The sequence below is a fragment of the Cylas formicarius genome, unplaced genomic scaffold, assembly GCF_029955315.1.
Source record: "Cylas formicarius isolate icCylForm1 unplaced genomic scaffold, icCylForm1.1 PGA_scaffold_7__23_contigs__length_41026272, whole genome shotgun sequence".
Taxonomy (NCBI): domain Eukaryota; kingdom Metazoa; phylum Arthropoda; class Insecta; order Coleoptera; family Brentidae; genus Cylas; species Cylas formicarius.
In genome coordinates, this window is record NW_026844352.1 from 29,747,646 (window position 1) to 29,771,398 (window position 23,753).

The following is a 23,753-nucleotide window of genomic DNA, read 5'->3' on the forward strand; positions in this document are numbered from 1 at the left end:
ATAGCGAGGTAATGAAACTTAACCATTTAAAATTTCTCAGTTTACTTTGAAAGCCGCGAAAACTTCCGACATAATATTGCTGGGACAAGAAAAGCGGGTATAAGCATTTTTTATCTATTGTACTGGCTTTGAATGAAATGCGTTAAGGGATTAATTATCCCTTCCTGTAATTGTTTTGCTACTTAATAAGATATAATTTTGCCGGGAAATTATATTAATCCGTTCTGCCCTTTCAAACGTTGTGTCTTTCTCAGCATTCGGATATCATTAATGAAATTGGGCGTCCAATTCCTTGGGAGGGTTTGTCGTGTGGTATAGATATTATTATCAAACTTCAAGAGTTTAAATTTGCTGCTATTAATTGTTTAGTGAGATAAGGAATAAACGATGATATGGGGCAAAATATTTTCATTCGTGCATCTCTGCTATAGCAACAGTATCATGAATTAGTTAGTCTTCAGCAATTAGTTTTGAGTAATAAGGATATCAAAACGTAGTATCACAAACAACACATTTAGCACCCTTAGTAATTTAATTGGTAAATTAGCAATCATCCCTTAAAGTGGAAGTGCTTCCCAAAATTTAACATTGTTAATTTTAACCTTGCTAGCTTTTCCTTTCGCTGTACTACCAAACATTAAGGCTCCAAGAAGACCTACTTCCATAATGTCTATTAGCTGTATCGCAAGTTCCTTGGCAAGTCCTGAGTAAACAAAACCTTTCATTTTTACAGAAACGACGGAGATAAAGCGTTTATTGCGGCACTCAAACTTACTCTAACTCTGTTCTCGAAGTTTACGATGCAATAAATTCGAGGCGTTAATAAAGATAGACCATACCGACAAGTGTTGAAGCATTTCCCTCATAACATAAGGTCGTATAAGTTTATGGCGAGCTTTAATTGTTATCACTTCGGTGGACAATGATGACATTATATTCGTCCCTCCGCGTGGGCTATACCTAAAATTGCAATTTTCTCGAAACAATGCGCGGATCCAACGCAATTATTAAATCACAAGCCTTTTAGCGGAAAATACCGGGAAGTTCATTCTCCAACAAATTATTTAATGGAAAATATTATGATAATCGAACACCCGTTAGTGGATAAATGCGTCGGTTTCACAACGGTCTATATATAGAGGTAATTTAACCCGAACGTCGTTATCGATTATTCTAGATGGCTTAAATGCATCGACACCCCGTTACAAGATTTGGAAACGTGACTACGGAATCTAATTAATTATTTCAATACCAATGCCGCTCTATGTTCCAATGGTCGTGCCGGAAGTTATGAGAATGAGATAGTTTCAGAAAATAGGCCGCGTGCCGAGAGAATGTTGAATGATAATAATAAATCATTCATTGTCAGTTCCGAATAACAATGCACAATTATTACGGAGAAACAGCATATTGTACCATGGCACATATTGTGGAATTAAAAAAACAGAAATAGAATATCTCCGAAATCTGAATTTTATGGTATATTATGCAGTGCGGCAAACGGCATTTGACTGAGGAATTCCTTTGACATGAGCGGAGCGCAGCGGAGCGAGTGTTTAATAAATGAGTGACTTAAAATGTTTACGGAATGTGTTGCATACTATACTTAGTTAGTTAGTTTTTGGGTACATTTTCGCAAAATGACACGAATACATTTACTGACATGACCGTTTGTAATAACAATTACTTGGAAAATGGAACGTAATAAATAATATATAAATAGACCGAGTGCTTCGATAAATTTTGAAAATCACAATTTTTAAAACCCTGCAAAATTTTCTAACCGCACTAGTTTGAGTGAGTATGCTGTTTTAAAGCTGAGATAAATTCAATTTTTCAAAGAAACTTCCACAGGCTCCTGTAATACTATTTACAAAACATCTGCATTCCTCCTGGGTCGGTTGCTGGTGAGTCGAACTTCTAACGTTTCGCCAAAAATATAAACTAGGCTCAAAGAACAGGAAAGAGTCTTAAGACTAAGACAAATAGCCTCATCAGTAGTAGCCGAACAGAATCACGAAACTGGACATAAAATTTTATTCGATAAAACTAATAATCAATTCTTCTACCAACGAAAAATCCGAAAACCTATAGAAATCAATATTCAACCTAACATTCTTAACAGCGACTCAGGTTTCCACCTATCACCAAAATGGGAATCAGTCATCCGAGTTAGCCCCGCCCCCAGCAAACAATATATAAGCAGGCACAGAGCAAAATGCAAGCCAGTTTCCGTGAAGCTCTAAAGAAGTCAACCGGATGATTGTGAAGAGGTACATTAAATTTTTTCTGTTTATTGACTTATAGTTTTCCGAAAGCAAAGTGCACGTGATGAATGGGAAAACCTTAAACGGATTTTACTCAACTTGGAGTTAAAAAGGGCCTTTCTCAGACAATCAATCGTACTACACTTGAAGTGATTGTGATTGCTTAACCCGTAATCAGATGGTGTTTATATAATTGCAAAAAAAAATTCTATAAATAAAGTAAACCAATGATATGACTGCTTTTCGATTATTGCGTAGTTGAAAAGGAGCCAAGCAAAAGTAGCATCTCAATACCTTTATCCTCACCTAAAATACGACTAGACCTCAACACTCAAAAAAAAATTGAATTTTGGGATGATTCTTCACTTTAAGCCCCACTAACCAAGAAAAAACCTCATCTCAATATCTTTATTGTAATCTAAAATATCAAAATATCAATGATATGCGAATGCTGACGAAGAACAAAAGGTAAAATTATATCTTTATATCTTATTAAGTCGCAAAACAATTACGGGAATGGATAATTAATCCGCTGACGCATTTCATTTTCGTTCTTGTAAGAGCCTCAATGCGAACAAAGCTAGTACAATAGATAAAAAAGGTTTATACTTGCTTTTCTTGTCACCGCAACATGACGTCGGAAGTTTTCGCGGCTCTCAAAGTAAACTGAGAAATTTTAAATGGTTAAGTTTTCATTACCTCGCTATTGTCCAAAGGAAAACGTATGCATCATTTTTTGTTCCTGCTGATTGCAGGATACTTTCTGAAAAATCGTGAAAGAATATTTCCCGCATCTTGTGGCTAAAGATATTTTAGTTCTTTATAATTTTGGTTTTTTCGCCTTAATACATTTTTCTCTTCAACCTTGGTAGAATATGAATTTAATTATTTCGTTGCCTTACGCAGAAAGAATTGCGAGTGCAGAAAATACGGTCTTAAGTTGCACTTTGGAGTAGTGGATAGTCAAATTTCATAAATTTTAAAATTAAATTTATTGACAGGCTCTTCAATGTCTTCGCGAATGATATTGCCTCATGTTTTCATCACGCATGTTTCCTTTTATTTGCTGACGACTTCAAATTCTATATGAGAGTCCATAATGCTGATGACTGTATAAAACTACAGTCCGATTTAGATCACCTATCGCTATGGAGCGATTTGAATGGAATTGAACTAGATATTAATAAATGCCAACAAATGAACTTCTACCGGAGCATAAACCCCATACATTTTACGTATAGCATAAAAGGGACACCGATATTGTAGGCCTCCGTAATAAGGGATCTTGGAGTGTTACTCGATATTAAGTTGACTTACACATACCATGTTTCATTTATTGTGTCTAAATCACTTCAGATTTTGGGCTTTATTAAGCGTTGTCCAGTGGACTTCCAGAGTGTTCTGTCTCTCAGATTACTATTCTGCTCCCTCGTGCGTCCGCACCTGGATTATGTTCATGTGTGTGTGTATGTGGACGTATAACGTCCACCAAGGACCAAGGACTTGAGGGCGTTGATTACTCTGAATTGGAAAACCCTCTCCAACTTACAACTCTTCTAAATTCGTCGGATGCAGAGGGATCTCACCATTTTTTATAATCTACTGCATTCAAATTCCCATGGACCTGAGCTGTTATGTAAGATTCGCCCCCCCGCCAGATCACAATAAACTACTCCTTCCAGGTGGAGTTCTATCGTAGTAACTATGGTCAGAGTTCTTTTCTTACTAGGTCAGCTGCACTAGCGAATCGCTCTTCGGACCAACTTGACTGCTTCCAGAGTGCAAGAATATTTAAGAAAAAACTTAAAGACTGTCGGTAAAACTATTCCGCTTTTCCTCGCACTAGTATTGTATACCATTGTGTTGGTGCCTCGCTACTCCTATAAGTGTCCTTACTGTCGTGTCGATTTACTATGTATTTAATGGAAAACCAATGTTTGTCATATTAGGGTAGGGTCTTCATCTATCTTATTTCATTCTGTTTTAATTTTGCTTTATTTCATTTTGTTGTTTACTATTTTGTTTATGTGAATCCCATTTTATATTGGGCGATTGGCCCGTTGATAAATAAATAAATAAATAAATTTCGAAAACGGTATGGTAATTATTTTTCACCCAATTTATTAAAGGTGTTGTAAAAGAAACACAAACTAAATCTTTAAAAAAACCCTTTAAGAATTGGTGAAATTTCGAACAAAATCTGCTTTGAAAACACAACTTTCTGACGGATAATTTTTTTCACTGAGGTTCCATTCATTTTAGTATCCATACATTAACTTACTTTCGACAAAACAAATTTTTACAATTCCTTTAATAGATTCCATCACCGTGCTACTCGGAGAAAAACTCGAGAACCATTGAAATTTCAAAAATGAGGACAAAATTAAATGGCGAATAAGACCTGCAGCGAAACGTTAACAGGTGGCCGCACCAGCAAAATTGAGAAATAGTTCTAAATAGCCCTAAAGCATTTCGTGCAATACAAGTATGCATAAGGCGGTATTTTTAGCTCAGTGTCTCTCGCTGTATACAGAAGCTAAATCAATATTTCCTTTGAAGCGCCTTCTAGCTTTTGTGCACATCTGGATAATCCGTTCAAGTTTTTAAAGCCAAATTGGAACGTGTCAAAAATTATCCAGGTATCCGTGCAGCTTTGATTTCGACTGAAAACTATCAACTTTGCGTCGCTATTTGTCGAATCCATTTTTCAAGTAGGTATCTTTAATATTTTTTTATGTTGTACACATATCCTAACATATGTTCACAGTTTCAGCCAGTCTGCACGTTTACTTTTTTGTTTACTTTTTTTTTGATAGTTCCATATGTTTTATATGCTCGGCTATTTTCTGCTGTCAAAAAATAAATAGAGCGAAGAGTTTGCATAAAATTTTGTGTAAAAAATGAAATAGAGTGCTGCAAAACACACAAAATTTGGCAGCGGCATACGGTGAGCAAAAAAAAATGCTTATCAGTGGTACAAGCTCTTCAAAGATTGCAGAGAAGACGCCGATGACGAACCTCGCTCAATAACTGATGAAAGCGTTGAAGAAGTGAAACAAATTGTGTTGAAAAACCGTCGAATCCCTATTAGAGAAGTGGCTGAAGACGTCTATTGGCTCGCGCCATGCAACTTTTTCCGAAGTTTTGGTCATGAAACGTGTATCGGCAAAATTTGTTCCCAAACTGCTTTATTTCGAACAATGGATATGCTCAAAAAAGTCATAATTGGCGACGAATTATGGCAATATCGTTATGACGTCCCAACCAAAACACAGTCCCAAACGCCAAAACCTAAAAAAGCACGTCAAATTCGATCAAATGTCAAGGTTTTGCTTATTGTTTTCTTTGACGTGACGTAGTATATCAACAGTTCTTACCACAAGGTCGTACGGTCAATAAAGAGTATTATCTTGAAGGTATGCACCGTTTACGAGAAGCAATACGAAGAAAACGTCCGGATTTTGCATCACGATAATGCACTTGCTCACTCATCGTTGCTTGTGTCTAACTTTCTGTACAAAAACAAAACGACAATCATGCTTCAGCCTCCACATTTACGGGATGTGGTCCCCTGCGAATTTTTCCTGTTCCCAAAACTCCTGAAGTCCATGAAAGGAAAGAGGTTTGGAACGATTGAGGAGATAAAAAAAAATCTCTGGAACAACTCAAGGCTATACAAGAAAGTGCTTACCAGAAGTGCTTCGACGACTAGGAAAAACGTTGACCCATGTGTATTATATGTGGAGGAGATTACTTTGAAGGGGACAACATAAATTTGGACAAATGAATAAATACTGTTTGATAAAACTTAAAAGTCACGTATACGAGGGTTCCTAATTAGGATATGTCCAATGGGGATATATGCAACGTTTTTTCACATTTGTGTTTTTTCTTCTAAACTACCAAACTTTCTTATTTTAAACAGAAAGGTTATGTTATCTATCTAACATCCCCATATTCAACCGTTTTTGGAGGAATGACAAAAACCAAACTATAATTTAAATTATGAACGTTATAATGAATGATTTTAACGAATTGGTAAACTTAAATCACAATAAAAATAAAATAAAAATTCTTATTTTAAAAAATAAATAAGAACTAAAAGTTCAGATTTTCACGAAATTATATATTATGACATGATAATTGTTTCGACAACACCGTGTCTTTATAAAAAAAAACAATTGTCATGTCATAATATATAATTTCGTGAAAATCTGAACTTGTAGTTCTTATTTATTTTGATAAATGGATTTTCATCAAGTAAAAGCCACCTCAGTTCAGTTCTTATTTTAATAAATGGTGTTTAATATGGTGTGTTCTAGAGCATTTGGTGTTATAACTAGCATTAAAAAAATGGTAGCCTCTACTTGGCACGGTTTGAGAACCAATTGAATTAGTTTTTTTTGGTCTTTCAAGATTTCGTTTGATTTATTTGTTTGTCATATTAAGTTTATGCAACGTCAATAATAATGTTTTTAAGCGAATTCCAACGAATTGCAATATTAAAAGGATTATGGTGATAGGAAACGATCCTATAGTGATGTGCCTGAATTACTGCGTGCAATACGCATCAACTCACGAAATGAACTGTGGCCAAATATGTTTCAAAATTTACAAATACTGGATTTGTAAAAAACCGCCCAACCACAGGGCGATCAATACCTAAAACGAACGGTGAAGAGGTTCTTATTATCAACTATAGATAATCCACAATATTATACCATACAAGTAGCTGAGGATAATAATTCCACTCAGTCATCAGTGACAAGAATTTTGGCAAAAAAATAAGTATAAACCATAAAAGGCACATATCATTTAGGAATTGTCTGAAGATAATCCAGATCGGCGGATGGAATTTTGTGCTCGTGTTGTGAGTAAAACGATTTTAAATTCAAATTTCCCAAGTTGAATGGCTTCGTTAATAGACACAATTGCCGTTATTGGTCAAACGAAAAATATTCTCAAAAGTTAAATGCATGTGTGTATGTCAATGGCATTCTCACCGGTGAAAACTGTTATACCCTTTTAAGAACACAAGTTGTTTCCCAATTAGCTTTGCTATATCCGAATATCAGAAATGGCGAAATAGGGATGCTTGATAGCCGCCTGCGGTTTCAACACGTTGGGACACCTACCCATTATACACAAAATGTAAAAAAGTGCCTGCATCAAATGCTTCCAAATCGTTGAATCGGACGAAGAGGGATTACCGCCTCGTTCACCAGACTCGAACTCGAAATGAAAGTGAACAAAGCCAAACCCAACACCTTGGCTGACTTAGAAGAGGAAATAACCGTTTAGGACATGGTCAACTAGCCGAAGGACGTTAGTATGACCATTTATTAAAATAAGTACCCTTTTTCTTCGTTTTTAGTTTCTATTGTTATTTAAGTTTGCCAACTCGTCAAAGTTATTAATTTGTCGTTTATAAATTAAATTCTTGTTTTTTGATTAAATCATTTATTACTTTCGTTTTCTGTCGTTTTTGCAAAAACGGATGAATATGGGTATAGGGTACGTTACATGAAAAATACCGCAAATTTTGAAGGCACTACAAGAATGAAATAAAAACAGATCCTCTCTATTTAAAACAAAAAGGTTTGTAGGTTTGGGAAAAAACATAAATGTGGAAGCGTCATCTATGCCGCCATTGGATGGAGCCGCTCACATACTAAAATTCACAAATTTAAGTCTAAAAATTCCTGAGATATACGGCCGTTGCGAACATAAGCACAAAATGTAAGATATAAGATTTAAACCAAAAAAATTGCTTCATTTGCAAGAATTTTGAAATTGAAACAATCAAATTTTACTGATTTACCCCTCGACTTAAGCATTAATCACTGTCAAAATCTGTACAATTTAATTCCCTTTGTTGGAAAAATTAACCAGATATCTTTGAAATACCCCCAAATATCCGTAGTTTTTCAAACATAATAAAATTAGATGGTTAAGCAAATGCAATGGCAAAAAAAAGTTTTCTGATAATTTACATTATTTTTTCACAGGTTATGCGGAGCAATACTTAGTACGCAAATAAGTAAGCAGCAATGTTTAACATAAATTATACTAAAAAAATGTAAATACAAGATAGAGGAAAATCATGAGGTAATTAATGCGATTTAAAAGATGGCATATTATAGTCGCGAAAAATGACTAAAAATATATTATGATGAAACAATAATTATGATAGTAGATAGCTTTATTGTATGCAAATATCTGAAACAAGGTAAGATGATGTGTAAAAAAATATTGACATTTTCAACAAATTTAAAAAAATGCTCATACCTGTTAGCGCGAACCTTCTTAAAAAATGTTTGCCCGATTTCCACTATCGATATTTCAGTTATAGTTTTACCGCATTAGTAAGTTCGGCCCTCCAGTGGATTCCCCAAACATATTTCAGGATCATGTGTTCTCCTGCTGACTGCGACTTATCGAGTGTGGTGGAGTATTGCGACCCTGAACTAAAGGGTTTTCCATTCTCGGAACGTATTAGTCGTCGTCATTTGAGGTGCCTCGCAAGAAATCCCTTTTTGCGCGAACTAGTCTGAACTAGTTAATTTAGGAAAGCTGTTTGCAATATATCATCCGAACTTCAAGATATTATTAATTGTACGAGTCGCAGAGGTGTCGCAATTAGATTGACACATTCGGGGTATAATACTAATGAGAGGGTTGCGGCGGTTTCTGCAGTTCAGATCTTGTTTCCAGCATGACCTAGTTGCTTATTTGTTTGGTTTCGCGCGAGACAAAGCAAACGAAACTGACAAGAATACGTGCGAAGATTTTACGTACCGGATAAGCTTTTACAATAGGAGCAATATTTTCCAAACCACTTCAAATTTAATTTTTGACAGAGCTCTGTTATAATTTGCGGAAAATATAAAATATTTTTTTATTCCAATGTTTTTTTTTTTAGGCAATTTACATTATTTAAGTTCCTGGAATATTCTGATAGCTGGCCAAAATAAAAGTCGATTTAGCGTAATTTTTTAATTTCCTTAAAAATATTACTTGAAAATCGGACGTGACTGAAAAATGTTATTGCTATGTTTTGAAGAATGAAAAATCTAAAATTACTCTTGAAGATAAGTTTGATGTATGCGAACGCGACTTCAATCATGTAAAAAATAATATGCTAAGCATGCATTCGTTGGTATAGAGAACCAGTAAGCATTTCTTGGTCTTAAAGTAGAAATATATTTTTCTACTTCCGTCTGTAAAATGGCTAATTACACACTGATCAAACGCGCGAGAAGCGTCAATCTACCGCGTCAGTTTCGTTTCCCACGGATCCGAAACAGTATAGTATGCAACACGTTTGGTAAACTTTTAAGTCACTCGTTTATTAAACACTCGCTCCGCTGTGCTCCGCTCGTGTCAAATAAACTCGTGAGTCAAATGCCGTTTGCCGCACTTGTTGCATAACATACTATTACCTAGTCATCGTATAATGAGAAAGCAATACCAAGAAAACGTAAAAATATCTTTTTACACATTTACACATTTTTCACAAGAAACAAATGGAGCGAAGCGCAGAAAAAGTTGATCCACTTTATTCATTTTAAGTTTTTTAACAATCAAATATTGTAACGTAGATTCATCTGCTTCCATTTTATGTAATTTCAGGTCACCTAACCTGATAATCTAATAAATAAGACAATAAAAAATAAGTAACCTCCATATCATCATAGAATATGAGTTCAGGTGAGGGGAAGTTAGGATCAGACGGAGCACCATATTTAACATGCGGAAAATATATAAAGCTTCTCTCCCATTTAATATGTCGTTATATAAGAAGAAACGAATGTCTAGTTTTGATGAGGTCCTATCATTATAATATTGTGTGGTACGTCACATCTGAAAATGATTAAGTTAATATAAGTTGAACAAGATTGCGGGTTTTGTTCTCTGATAGGACCTACTTTAGATATTTACATATTACATATTTAGGCATTGTTCTTATCTGAAGGGCAACCTTGGCCGACAACGCGTTTGAAGGCGTCGACAAAGAATTAAAAAACACCGTGACGACGCGCAATATAAAAAAGATGTTATTTAGTAAACGGCATTTATTGAGAACCGCTGGGAATGCCGGCAGTTGGTTCGTTTAGTGCGTTAACGGGAATTCCCTCGTATTCCATGCGCTTCAGTCAATATAAAATTACCCGTCCATTCGACCGGTTACATTGATAATGACAGTCTTGCCGCGTACGGCCCTCAACAATGCAACAGAAAGTCGGTGTTTAATCTAGTCGGGTAGATAAATTTTAATATACGACAAACAAACTGGATCCCCTTATAGTTGATTTCAACCAAACGCTACGATAACGTTTATTTCATCGGCAGTTTTATTTATCGTAGTATCATGGAAGTGAAGAATCTAAAAGAATTTTTAGAAAACAGCTTCAACGGCGAAATTTTGTGGCACTCCGTTACAAGCTTGATCGGTCCCGGTGAGAACTATGGAAGCGTGATGTTAAAAATAGATGCGAAAATAAAATCGCACGGTGGCGAACAAATCGTACATGCAGTGGCAAAGTGCATGCCACCCAGCAAGGTTATCCAAGACACCTTTAATTTGTCCTTTACATTTAAAAACGAAATATGTTGGTATACGTCGATCATACCGACAATGCAGAAGTTCCAGTCGGAAAATGGCGCGCAAAATATCATAGATTTCTTTCCGACAATGTATGGCGCGAGGACTAGTTTGGATTCGGATAAGGATATAGTTGACGATGATGGCGTGTTACTTTTAGAAAATCTGAAAGAATCGGGTAAGTTTTTTTATACTACTACAAATAAATGCCTTTCCTATATTCCGCGATCTTAACATTCTAATGTCAAGATTGTAGATTAGATATCCTGACTACAAGCAAATTTTTATCTCGAAGAGGTTATTTATTTATTAAATAATTCGGGACAAAACAAAACCAGTACTCCGAACAGCATGCATTAATGGACTATTTCTATAGGTGATTTATTATAAATCCTTTATGGTGCAGTAAAAATATGGAAGAATCATTTCTGAAAAAAAAATCTACTGCTTCTGGCCAAAACTCATTTTTACAGTTAACCAAAAATACATCCCTCTTTTGGTGTTCAAAAAAGCACGGCCAATTTGAATTTGTTACTACATTATTTTGGTGGATGGTAGATGGTAGTAACACATGTTTAAGCTTTAGTGTTCATATGGTGCGGCGAGAGCCTAGGAATCACAGTCATTTTTATTAGTGTAATATTCAAGGAATCAACAGAACAAATAATAAACAAATCATGTATCCTAATCTTGACTCTGCTATTCAACCATTTCATCTTCACCTACCACCCAAAAGAACTAGATGACTGATTTCACACCAGTGTTTAACCAGAGCAGACTTCGTGACAAGCATTTACTGGCACCTGGCGTCACATCAAACTTTTACCGGGATCGCGAAAAAGAGTTACGTCAATATTGTGTATTGCAACAATAGGGTTCAACTTTTTTACTAAATAAAAAAACAAATTATTTTAGAAATGTCTTTTATTTCTTTTGATATTTGCAAAAAAAAATTACGTGATGCGAATAAATGAATAGAATTTTTAAAATCAGCGTACCAAAATTATATAAAATGAGTTTTGAAAATAAAAACATCTGTCAAAAAGAAAAATTTTGTACGCCTGTGTAATTGATATTTGTGATACAGGTTTAACAATTTGAGCTGTTATTATTTTTTAATTTACGTTCATATTATTTTTCACGAAGACGGACCTGAAGCTACATTGAATTGGAATTAAAATTGTTCCATTCGGCTCATCCTGTGCGATGCTACCCTGCTTACAAAATTAAAATGTTACTTTTGGTCCCTATATCTTCTTTATATCAACTTATTTTAATAGGTGAAACAAATACCTAAAACTTTATCATTCCTCGTATGTTTTGGTTTCATTTTATTTTATTTAAAGTTTATTGTGTTATGCCGTGTGTCTACGGAGGACCCCTAACAAGGGTGGGTAACTCCGTCATTTTTTTATACTTCAGGGACACAAATTATATTTCTGTGTCTTTCCGATTAAACTCGCATTCAATTGGTTTTTATTTTTAGGATTCGAGAACGAAGATCGACGTAGGGGCTTCGACATACAGACAGCAAAAGAGATAGTTAAAAAGCTAGCGGTCTTTCACTCCGTTGCCGTAGCAATAAAGATAAAAAATCCCGAATTATTCGAAGCAAAGATTCACGCCCACTTATATGGTGCAGAATGCTCAGACGATTCGACGAGCGGGCTTCAGGATTGTTTCAAATACGTTATAAAACTTCTACAAGAAGATTCAGAATGCAAAGTGCTGTTGGACCGCGTGAAGCCAGCCTTAGCACTGAATCCGTGGGGATTGAGGCACGCTAGGGAGCCGTGGGCGGGAGTTGTACACCTAGACCTATGGACCAACAACATTATGGTAAAAAAACAAGAAAACGATACGAAGGTTATGTTTCTGGATCTACAAGCCGGCACGTACGCTTCTATAACCGCAGATTTAATCATTTTCGTTACGACATCGGTAAAATTCCCTGATATAGAAGTTCATATGGACGACTTAATAAAACTATACTATAGCACGTTCATAGATAATCTGAAAGAGTTCGGAGTTGACACCACACCATTTTCTTACGATTCGTTTTTGGAGGAACTAAAAACCGAAGCTTCTTGCGGTCAATATGGCCGCTGCATCTCGTTGGTATTTGCAGCATTGGGCGAAAAAGAAGACGTAAACGATTTGACGGGTGAGAACTATGATATCATGGACGATCTAAAGAAAATGGCCAGCAGAATGACCGACGCTCATAGGAAAAGATATAAGTTCATTACGGTTGCGTTCGCCGAAAGGGGGTGGCTTTAGGAGTGATGCGATATTTGTTCCAGCTTGAACGAGCTTTTTAAAATGAATGCTTTCGAGTTAGTCTTTTATTTAATTTAAAACTTTTTAAACAAAGGCTGAAACAAAGCGAAATCATGTTGTGAGGGTTTTGAATTTTTATTTGTCTTTTATGCGCTTTTATATTAAGCCTTCTGGCCATGAGCTTTTTTATGAGCAAGCACTATTAAGCTCAAGATATATTCGCATTGTTATATTGTAAACACAAAATGGTTTAGTTTCGTTAGTTTCGTTAGTGCACATTCAATAAAAATCGTAACGCGTCTACAATAGCAATGTGATGTATGCGTTATTTTAGCTCTAACTTTAAATTCTCTGAAGTTACAAGGCTCCGATTGATTGATAACTAACCTTCTGGCGTCGTAACAGGAAACAGACATTTGCGGACGTTGTTTCTCACGTCGAAAAATGAAGATACAAATTTTTTTTTTATCTTGGAATGGAAAACAAAACCACTACGCTACGCTCGGGATACATTTCAATAATTAAGACCAAAATAGAAACTGACTGGCATTAACTAAACTAAACTAAATAGAAATAATCGAGACAGGCACTGTGTTGGGGCAACTTTATTACCAGGTCACTTTAATAAGTATTCTAGTGGAATTGCAAATAATATCATAAAAAATCTTCCAAATTCAACAATGGGCAGCTCTTGTTTTTTAAACGATTTGAGGGCACCAGATTGTTCTTTTTACTTGTTTCTTACGACCCCTGAAGAAGTTTTTTCAACAATAATGAACTTAAAGAATTCATCAGCGCTTGATGCATTTGACTTGAATAGCAAAATACTGAAGGAGACCGCGAATATTTTGGTGGAACCTTTGACTAGTCTGATAAATTGTTGTTTTACTGAAGGAATATTCCCAAGTATTTTTAAAATTTCTAAAGTAATGCAGACCCTCAGATGGTCGATAATTATCGTCCTATCTCTATCATTGTTATTTTCTCTAAAGTTTTTGAAATCCTGTTAAAAAAGAGGCTATATAAATTTATTGAACTAAATCAATTACTTGACTCAGCCCAGTTTTGTTTCAAAAGCAAGTTCTCCATAACTAGAGCTTTGATGAGGGTGGTGAAGGACATAGTCAGGGGTCTGGAAAGGGGAGAACACATGATGATTTCACAGTGAGACCTGACCTCTCAAAGACTTTCGACTGTATTTCTCATCAGATTCTCTTGATTATGGAGTGCGTGATGTTCCACTCAAACTTTTTAAATTCTATTTAACAGATAGACAACAGTTTGTGAGCGTAAAGAACAATAAGTCTGATTTGGCTTGCGTTGAGTTTGGAGTACCCCAGGGCTCCGTTCTGGGACCGCGCCTTTTTATTATATACATAAATGATATTTGCCAGTACATGATGCCTGATACTGATATTGTGCTATTTGCTGACGACACAACGTTTATTAATTCAAACAGGAACATCACTACCCTGAGTAATATTGAACCATATACTTTTTCTAAGGCCAAAGCATGGTTTTCAGCAAATAATCTACAACTTAATGAAGCCAAAAAAGAAGAATTTATTAGTGTCTAGTAGCAGTAGGTTGACATTTTTCAAGGGATGCAAGATTCTGGGCGTTACCTTGGACACTCTGAATTGGTCAGAACACATTGGCGAGCTAAGTAAAAATCTTTCAAATATTCATTTTCTTTTGCGTCAATTTCGCAGAATGGTGAGTTTTGATGTATTGAAGTCTTACTTTGGTTTATTTCACTCGCGTGCCACCATACTGTGGGGTAACTCCTCTTATGCAATTAAAATATTTAAGATGCAAAAAAAAGCACTACTGATAATTACAAATTCAAATTTTAACGAACACTGTAAGCCATTGTTTATTAATGATAAAATAATGACGGTGCCATGTATATTTATATTTCAAAGTGTTCTTGAGATACACTAAAAGACCGAGGGGTTCTGATTCTTATAGGTATGACACCCGGAGTGCAAATAATCTTGTGCTACCGAGATACAGGTTACAGAAATCAAAACAAAAGTATAAAACTTTATAACTCATTGCCACAACATTTTAAATATAAAATTAAAAGTTTTCTTCTAAGTAAGGGCTATTATAGCGTTGGTGGATTTTTTGAAGAAAACATCGGTAATGACGTGTTGTGGGGCATTGTGCATTAATTATACTTTAATGATTGTTCTGTGCTATATACATATAAATTTATTTTTTATTTGTTGTCCTGTTAGGTTTTATTGTGAAATTATATACATTTCAAAAAAGCTTCTAAAAATATTTGTAATTTAATTGCGTTTAGTTAAACATTATTATTCAATTTATTTGTATGTTTTTATATGAAGAAATATAAGTTGCATTAACTAATTTACCGTTTCTTAAAAGCAATAATTACAAAATTTTCTTTCCTATATGGCCATTTTTATATATTATAAATAACGTAGACATATGCGTTTTTTTTTTAAATTGTATAATTTACTGCGAATTTTAGCTTTAAAACAAAATTCTCATTTTTTTCTACTTATGACCAAAATTTTTCGATTCGATCCCATAGTGCGTAGTTAAAGCGAAAACAGCGATTGATTTATTAGCAAATATTTGCGGTCTCGTTCAATTTGTGAGCGGAAAGTTTCCATCAATTTGTCAAAATGGAAAAAGGCTCGGGCCACACGTAGATATAAAACGTTAAGCGCAAGTTATTAAATAGATGGAACCGGCGCGTTTAAATAGTTAACCCGTTTCGTGCCAGACAGAGAACCGCATAGTGAATAAGCGGTCGTATGTATGCAGCATACACATGTGCTCCATACATCTCGTAACTTATTCACCATGTATACGCTTAGCTCTCTGGACCCCTATGGCCACAGTTTTGGTTTTTATGGCCTAATATGGCAATGATATATTCTCGGTCGCGTTCCTGCTTTTACATTATGGATTATGCGTTGTCGGGAGGCATTTTGTAAAAGTGGACATATTTGCAACTTGATACCAATGATAAATGTGTTGCAATCTTGTATGTCTACCCAATTCCAGGGGATGCTGCTCAAGAAGACTCCAAAACTTAACAGTTAAGTATAATTACACAAGAAAAGAAAATATTTGTAACTCTACGTGTGTTAAATATTGAAAAATATCAAGTAAGGGACATCAGTGAGTGCTGTGTTGAGAATGCGTAGAATAACCACTTTCTTCATTCCAATTTACACATTAAAAAAAAATAGCGAATTTCGAGTAGTACTAGAAAACTAAAATTTGTTTGGAATATGATAATATCTTATAGACACATATTAATAACAAAACAATTCAAAAAAATCATAGCAGAAATCTCCTAATATCTCAACAAAAAACCAAAATATTACATCTATCGTTAACGTTCAAAAATACAATTGGGCTTAATACAGCTGCTTTGCCGCATGTTTAAACAAAGAGGGCAACAATCAGCAAGAAAAAGGAAAATATAGAAAGGAACATTTTAAATTTTAGATGAAGAAGCAAATATAATTCTGCTAGTAGTTGCATTCAGAAAGTAAAATGAAATATACAAAAAAAGTCAATGCATTCGTTAATTCCGTCCAAACGATTCATGAAGAATCTATGTTACTAATAATCAACGACCAATGAATTTGAAAAAAAATCCGAGGTTTTGTTGCGTAATATTCATGCATGAATATAATCCAAAATTAAGTTTTTCTATTCTCTTCTGGAAAATACCTAATTATTCACCAATCTAGTGTGCGGGAAGCATCACTTTACCACGTGAGTTTCTTGTCCCACCGATCCGAGACAGTTCGGACATTTCCGGGGATATTACCGCGCGGGTTTGGGACCAATCGGATGTTTTCGGCTTGAATTTTAAAGTTTGTCAAATCTGAAGGTCGTGAATGTATTCTTATTGCATAATTTGCTATAATAGAGTGTAAAAGTTTTAGTAAGTCTATCAAACTAACCAAAACTGCCTCGCATTCTACTCTGTACCAACCAACTTATATACTGTTGGAGGGGTAAGGAGCTAAAGGAGGGGTGTGAACATTGTCTTGGATAGCTGCTTTCCATATTGGAGACAGGTAAAGACCTGAGTCGCTGTTAAAATTGTTTGTTTGCTTATAGGATTTTTTCGTTTGTAGAAGAATTGATTACATGCAAGTATTTTAGTTTTATCGATTAAAATTTTGTGTCTGGTGTCGTGATTGTGTTCGGCAACTGCTGATGAGTTTATTTGTCTTAATCTGAAGGAATATTGTATCTCAAACGGAATTTTGTTTTTGACGGATCGAAAAAGTAGTAAATCTGCTTTTGATATGTGGTCAGTGATGTTTTGAATGGAAGGAAGGACAACAGTGGCAAGTGTGGGGTTGCTTTCGGGCTCATTGTCCTTAGAAGATTGTGGTGAAGTAAATTTTGTTATGGAACGCTTAATATCTCTAATGTCGAAGTTATTAGACTGAAGAGCAGATGATTGGCGAATAGTGGAGTGAGACCTAGTTTATAGGAACTTTTATGTTTATTTTAGTGCGAGGTTGTAATATAAAGTCTAATTTCATTCAAATCTTTGCGGCAGATCTGTAACTGTATTGAAAGCAAAAGGTTGCATATTATGTTTATAAATATGCAAATAAAATAATAAATGTGATATTACGATGTTAAATAATGTTCGGGCCTTAACTTTGAACAAGAAGCATCATTAATTTCTAAGTGCCATTGCTAGCCTGAACCCAGTCATCTGGAGTCCTTGTCTCAAGAAACTTTTATGAACAGAATGAAAAGAAAAAGCAATTTTAAGTAGATATCTCAAATTTACATTATATTTAAACATCGTTCTTTTCGGCGCTCTTGTATATTAGGTAGATAAGATGGTCAAGAAAAAATTAGAATAATAAATACATTTTTTAAAGCTGGGCCATGGCTTGAGCTGATCACAATTGATTGAATTCGTTACTTCCAAAATGATGAAACGATAAAAACACATTAGCAAAAATATATAACGGTGTATATAAGGCTAGAGAGCGTGAACCTAAAAATAAAGACCCTTGCTTGATGATTCTATGACCAACCAGAAACATCCCCGGCGATGTTATTAAATAATAGTTATGTCATAAACGTCGAGTCTGATATTCGAAAACCTGCTCATTCGTATTAATTATAACTTCCACATGCATAAATAAAATTCGAAAGTAATTTTAAATATGATACGTATTTATTTTATCCGGCGGGTACAAAGCCGGGAGCCCATTTTCAAAACGAAGGAATGCGGAGCGGCGGCGGTTCCCCAGGGCAATTAATCGAGCTCGGAGACATCGCTCATAAAATAGGAAGATTGACGAGCCATCAGCCTAGAAAACGTAATAGAACACACGTTTCGCCTGTTGTTCTACTAGGGGATTTTGATTTAAGCCTGTCGCGCGGCCGTAAATTAAAACAAATGACGTTGCCTTGGCAACCCCGTTGTTTATGAAATTGAGAATAATGGGAGGCAAGCGTAATACGTACGTAGCGCGAAAGCGTCATCATGAAATATTGGGAAAGAAACCAGGGTGTCGCCAATTTTATCCATTTTAATTCGGGATTCTGAGTGTATTATTGATGTAGTGAAGTAACTGTTATAAAATTCATCCGTTCAAATAATTATGCTCCTTACATTCAACTAAAAGTAAAGCATATCATTTGATGAACTTCAATAGCCAACATTCAAGTGAAACGCCATCTTTAAGTTTATTAGAATGGAGTCTCATTCATTTCAAAATTAGAATCCACATTTACTAAACAAGCCTGAAGCCATTCCAATTTAGAAAAAGTTACTCCCTTGCGTAAGCTTGGTACAGCATACCATCAGAAATACCTCAGTTTTTCCAAAAGAACCTAGTTTCCTCAGTTATCAATGTCGAATTTAGAAGAATATATTTCATAAGGAGCAAAAGTGGAGAATGTCATTTCAGATATGTTCAGATATAAACCTAGTTATTTCAACGATTATGCCACTGAAGAAGGGTAAATCTGTGTCATTGATATTGAATTGTCCAATCTTCTTTTCTTTAGCATCATACACTACCTCTGACAGTTGGAATATTTCCAAAATATTATTTTATTTTGTGATCTCTGCTGCCGAAGTGGAACGAAAAGACTACAAGGTATTTGCGTCGTGCGTCGACAAAGAGCAAATATTTCTGGCACCTTTTAACAGCATTTTCCAGAATCGTTCATATCTGCTGTAAGATCTGCAACATTAGGATATTTTAGCCCGTGGTTACTTTATTAAGTAACAGAATAAAAAATTACAAAAGCAATTAAAAAATATTCTTTAGACCCCCTTCCCTCATACCAAACCAACAGATGGTAAAGAACTAACCTAAATAATTAACTCAATGTTGGGATAAATTTGAGTTATTGACTTTCATTGGTGTTCACCGAAAGCTGTTTTAGAACTCCTTCCTGTGTCACGTGCATGGTCACACACACAATATCGCAGGACTTGACATCCAGTCGTAGTGTCATATAATATTTTTGGGGCGACATTAACAAATCAGAAGATCCACCAATTTTGCCGGAATTATTTGCAATTCTGGAGGATTTAGAGCCAAACGGGACGAAAATCTTACCTTCAGCGGGATTATAAAGGAATTAAACTTATCCGAATGCAAAGTCGGGCTGACTTGCAACAACCTACTTTTAACAGAGCTTAAGCTTAGGTCTTACGGATTTTTTCCGGTGTGAGACACAAAACTTTAACTATCGAGAACGATGTATTTAGCTAAACGACGGCGTTAAATTCATCTTGCTACCTTTGGTAATTAAAAAACGCTTTTCAACACTTTTAATTGGGGCAAATGCCAGGCATTTCAGATTTTATTGCGTTTAAAATATTCTTATTTCCTTTTTTACGATCCTCCGGAGATAATTGTTAATTAAAGTAGGGAAGGAATTAATTATTAGAGCCTTTTAGGGGTCGTTGCGTTAGTATAATTATAACATTAACTAGAAGGGCCAAAATGCATTTAATTGTAAGAAATAATAGAAGATATTCTATTAAATATAGATCTGCTGTTATAGAGCTACAAGTTATAAATTATACAAGTGAGACACTAAAACTGCATCACCCAGAATTGACAAAGATTTGTTTACTTTTGATTTTATAGTGGGCATTATAAAGTTCAGCCAGTGATGATATCTTTATTGCAACTGCTAATGAACTTTTTAGCATATATTTTGTTAGTCAAAGTTTACACAATTAAAATATAAGTTCTCGCACTCTCTGTCGGACCTTTGACATGTAGCATATCTATATACGCGGGGATTTCGAAATTTATGATCTATTTATAATTGCTTAATATGACGCACTTAATAAAGTTATTTTTTTTTACATGCTTTAAAATAAAAATTTTTAAACAAATATTCGAGTATACGCATCTTGAATATTTAAATATATTTTCGTAAGAGTTAATCTTAATGAGTTAAGCCCGAACAAAAACACTTACAGTTCATGCTTTACCGCAAAGTTTAATAACTCCTTTAAAAAGGTGTCAAGCTTAACGAAAAATTGAAGTGTTAAAAATGAACAAGGCTTGAAGAGCTTGACAATAAAAAACTTCTTTCTTATCGGTAAATTCCAAAGAGTGTTTCAAATATGTACTTCATTAAATTCGAATTTTTTTCCATGTTTAGTATAGGAACACTATTTGAAAATTTAAAGGAACCTCCGGAATTTAGTGTTAAGAATAGAAAATTTCTATTGTCACACCTTTCAAGCCTTGTTCTTTATCAATGGTTTAATTTTTCGTTCGGTTCTTTTTCAAAGGAGTTATTAGGTTTTGTAGTAGATCATAATTAAATTAAGTCCTATAAAGGTAAATTTGAATATTCGATACTATTTATTACATTAATTAGTTAAATAGTGGAAACTGTTTTTATAATTATATTTGTTTTATATTATTTTTATATAAATTTATTGACAAACTTCCGTCTAATCAAACGAGTACAAGTTAACATCGTGAATGATATAATAGGTGCCCCATTTCGATTCGGAAGTACGTTATGAAATTTTAGGTTTTATTTCCAATCTTTAACCTATAATTTTAATGTTAATATTAATCTTGGAAGTGAATAAACTGAGCCATAAACAACTATAGCTATATAAATGTCAATACCCATTTGATTTGAACAATCTGACTTTCACCCCACGCTTGCAGTGTTTAATTTCAGTTTCAGTGAGTGCATATATCTTTCTTAATATAAGATTTATTTTTGTTTTCTTCTAAAACCTGCATATATTTATTATATAAATGTACCAGTTTGTTATTTTCCCAGGAGAATCCTACCATCGGAAATGAACCTGATACCTAATTTCAAGGAATTGCAAATTTCTGAAGGCGATTTCGAGCTTCATTCATTCAAATTTTACTCGAGCAAACAAGGATGAGATTGAATATACTATGCAATATAGCGGTCAGCAATAAAATCAATTAAGAAAGTAGGTTATTGGACTTTCCCTGGAAAGAAAAAGAAAAAAGCTTCTAAAGTAGTATTACCTGGGCTCATCTAATGGACAACGAAAAAAAGACATTTTGCTGGCGTCGACCAAAGTTCGCCTACTGTCACCCTACTGCGAGTTAGGCGGGAAGGGGGACACCTTCGAACAGTCGATCGGCGGCACGTTGCAGAGTGTGGCAACTTATATTTTAATTTTGTAAACTTTGATGGAGTGTCGTATCGGGATACTTCACCTGATATAAAGCGCGGATTCTACAAAAAGCAAATGTGGAAGCCGAATGCAACATTTTGGTGTAAACCTACACCTTAGTAGTTCTACAATTCACCAATGAAGATAAAACACAAGGTTTTTCAACTATTAAATCATCATTTCTACAAGCTCGTTTGGAAATAATGGGCAAGCCTAAGTAAATTTCCACTAGCAACATTAAAAAGACGGTAAATGAAAAAACTATCGTTAGCCGTCCAGAGGATTGCCGTAACTCCTAGATTCTTCTCGGCAAAACCGTATTAAGGGAGCTTGAACAAGAAACGCCCATACGGTTTCAGTAATCTAAGCGTCACTGGACGATCCAAAATAGCGTATTATGTATGTCCTATGATCGCGCCCTTTTCCAGGGAACATTCTACACCGTGTGCCGAATAAAATGATCCACAATACGATCTGGCAACCCATAGGGGATACGAAAAAAAAAAGTTTGGTACAAAAATTTCTTATACTCTCCTGAAGATTGAAAATATTTTAATTTTGTTGATACAGGGTCCTTGGATAAAATAAAGGTCACTTTCTTAAGAAATTCATATTCGAATTTTGCATAGTTTAGCCAGAAATTGAGGTTATGTGTTTGTTATCATATTTTGATTGCCTCATATAAAAATGTGTTGTGACGCTACTAATAGAGGTATTGCAACGAAAATTTAACCACAGACTAAGCAGATGATGCACTACTCAGGTTGTCCCAAATAGGTGGTGCCGTTTTGGCGAATTAAATTAACAAAATCTCAAGATTTTCAAGGGGAATGCACTACATTTTTCTTCAGAAAAGAATTATAGGACAGAAAATGGGGTAAGTTTGTAATTTATCGTGTATTTCAATTTTAGTTACTTTTTGAGATATTGGAGATTTAAGGTAACACTCGTATAAATTCGAAAATTTAAATATAAGATAAACTACAAAATACAGTGTGTTCCATTTCAAACTCTTGAGATTTTATTTATTAAATTTGCCAAACGGCACCACCTGTTTGAGACACCATGTAAAAACTGGGGCCCATCTGTCAAACTGATTGAGTAGTGCATAATCTCTTTAGTCTGTGGTTAAGTTTGTTGCAATACCTGGATCAGTAGCGCCACAACACAATTTTATATGGGTCAATAAAAATATCAAAAAACGCATAACCTCCATTTCTGCCTAAACTATGCAAAGTTCGAATAGGATTTTTTTAGAAAGTGACCTTTATTTTAACCAAGCATTCCAAAAAAGTAGATATATACAAAAGTTGATGTCGGGGCAACACTTGTATCACAAAAATTATAATATTTTAAATATTCAGGAAAGTTCAAGCAACTTTTGTATGCAACTTTTTTCGTAACTCCTATAGGTTTCCAGATCGTATAGTGGATCGTTTTATTTGGCACGCGGTGCACATGAAATACATATTTTCATGGTAAAAATGATAGATGACCTCATTTGGAAAAATTTAAACTACAAAAAAAAAACAAACTAAAAACGCATTGGACTTCGAAAATAGCTTCAAAATCTATTAACATAAGGTGTTTTTAAATAAACGGGTGTAAATCCTAAATGACTGTGCTATGTCAAATTCTAATGCAATATTATGACTTTAAAATATAGTGAAGTGATATCCAAAGAGGGCTAGTGAAAACCGTATCTCGATATGTCATCTCCTGCCGAATATATCGAACAAAGATAATTTACTTGCCATAAAATTTTAAAAAACGCTATTACTTTTTTTTATTTCTAAATTTTATAATTTTCATTTTATAAAAGTAATCATAGATCAAAAAACAAGCAAAACCGCCGATGGATAAAACAAACGATAATTTTCTGTCGTTTTAGGAAATCATTTTTATTGCATTTATTGTGACC

General features: G+C 34.6%; 2 protein-coding genes across 3 annotated transcripts in view; one reads left to right on the forward strand and one right to left on the reverse strand.

Annotated features, from left to right (window-relative positions):
* The window catches only part of LOC132705194 (uncharacterized), a 361,276-nt gene that overhangs the window by 302,801 nt on the left and 34,722 nt on the right, over positions 1-23,753 (reverse strand). The window lies entirely within an intron of this gene.
* Positions 10,454-15,572, forward strand: LOC132705405 (uncharacterized). The gene is made up of 2 exons (XM_060675982.1): positions 10,454-11,050; positions 12,359-15,572. Exons 1-2 carry the CDS (start codon positions 10,639-10,641, stop codon positions 13,150-13,152), a joined length of 1,206 nt encoding a protein of 401 aa, XP_060531965.1. The 5' UTR covers positions 10,454-10,638; the 3' UTR covers positions 13,153-15,572.

Bases quoted from the DNA above. Each gene is read 5' to 3' on its own strand.
- LOC132705405 (XM_060675982.1), top strand. From the start codon at position 10,639: ATGGAAGTGAAGAATCTAAAAGAATTTTTAGAAAACAGCTTCAACGGC. The intron at 11,051-12,358 runs GTAAGTTTTTTT...TTTTATTTTTAG, and splicing joins AGAAAATCTGAAAGAATCGG to GATTCGAGAACGAAGATCGA.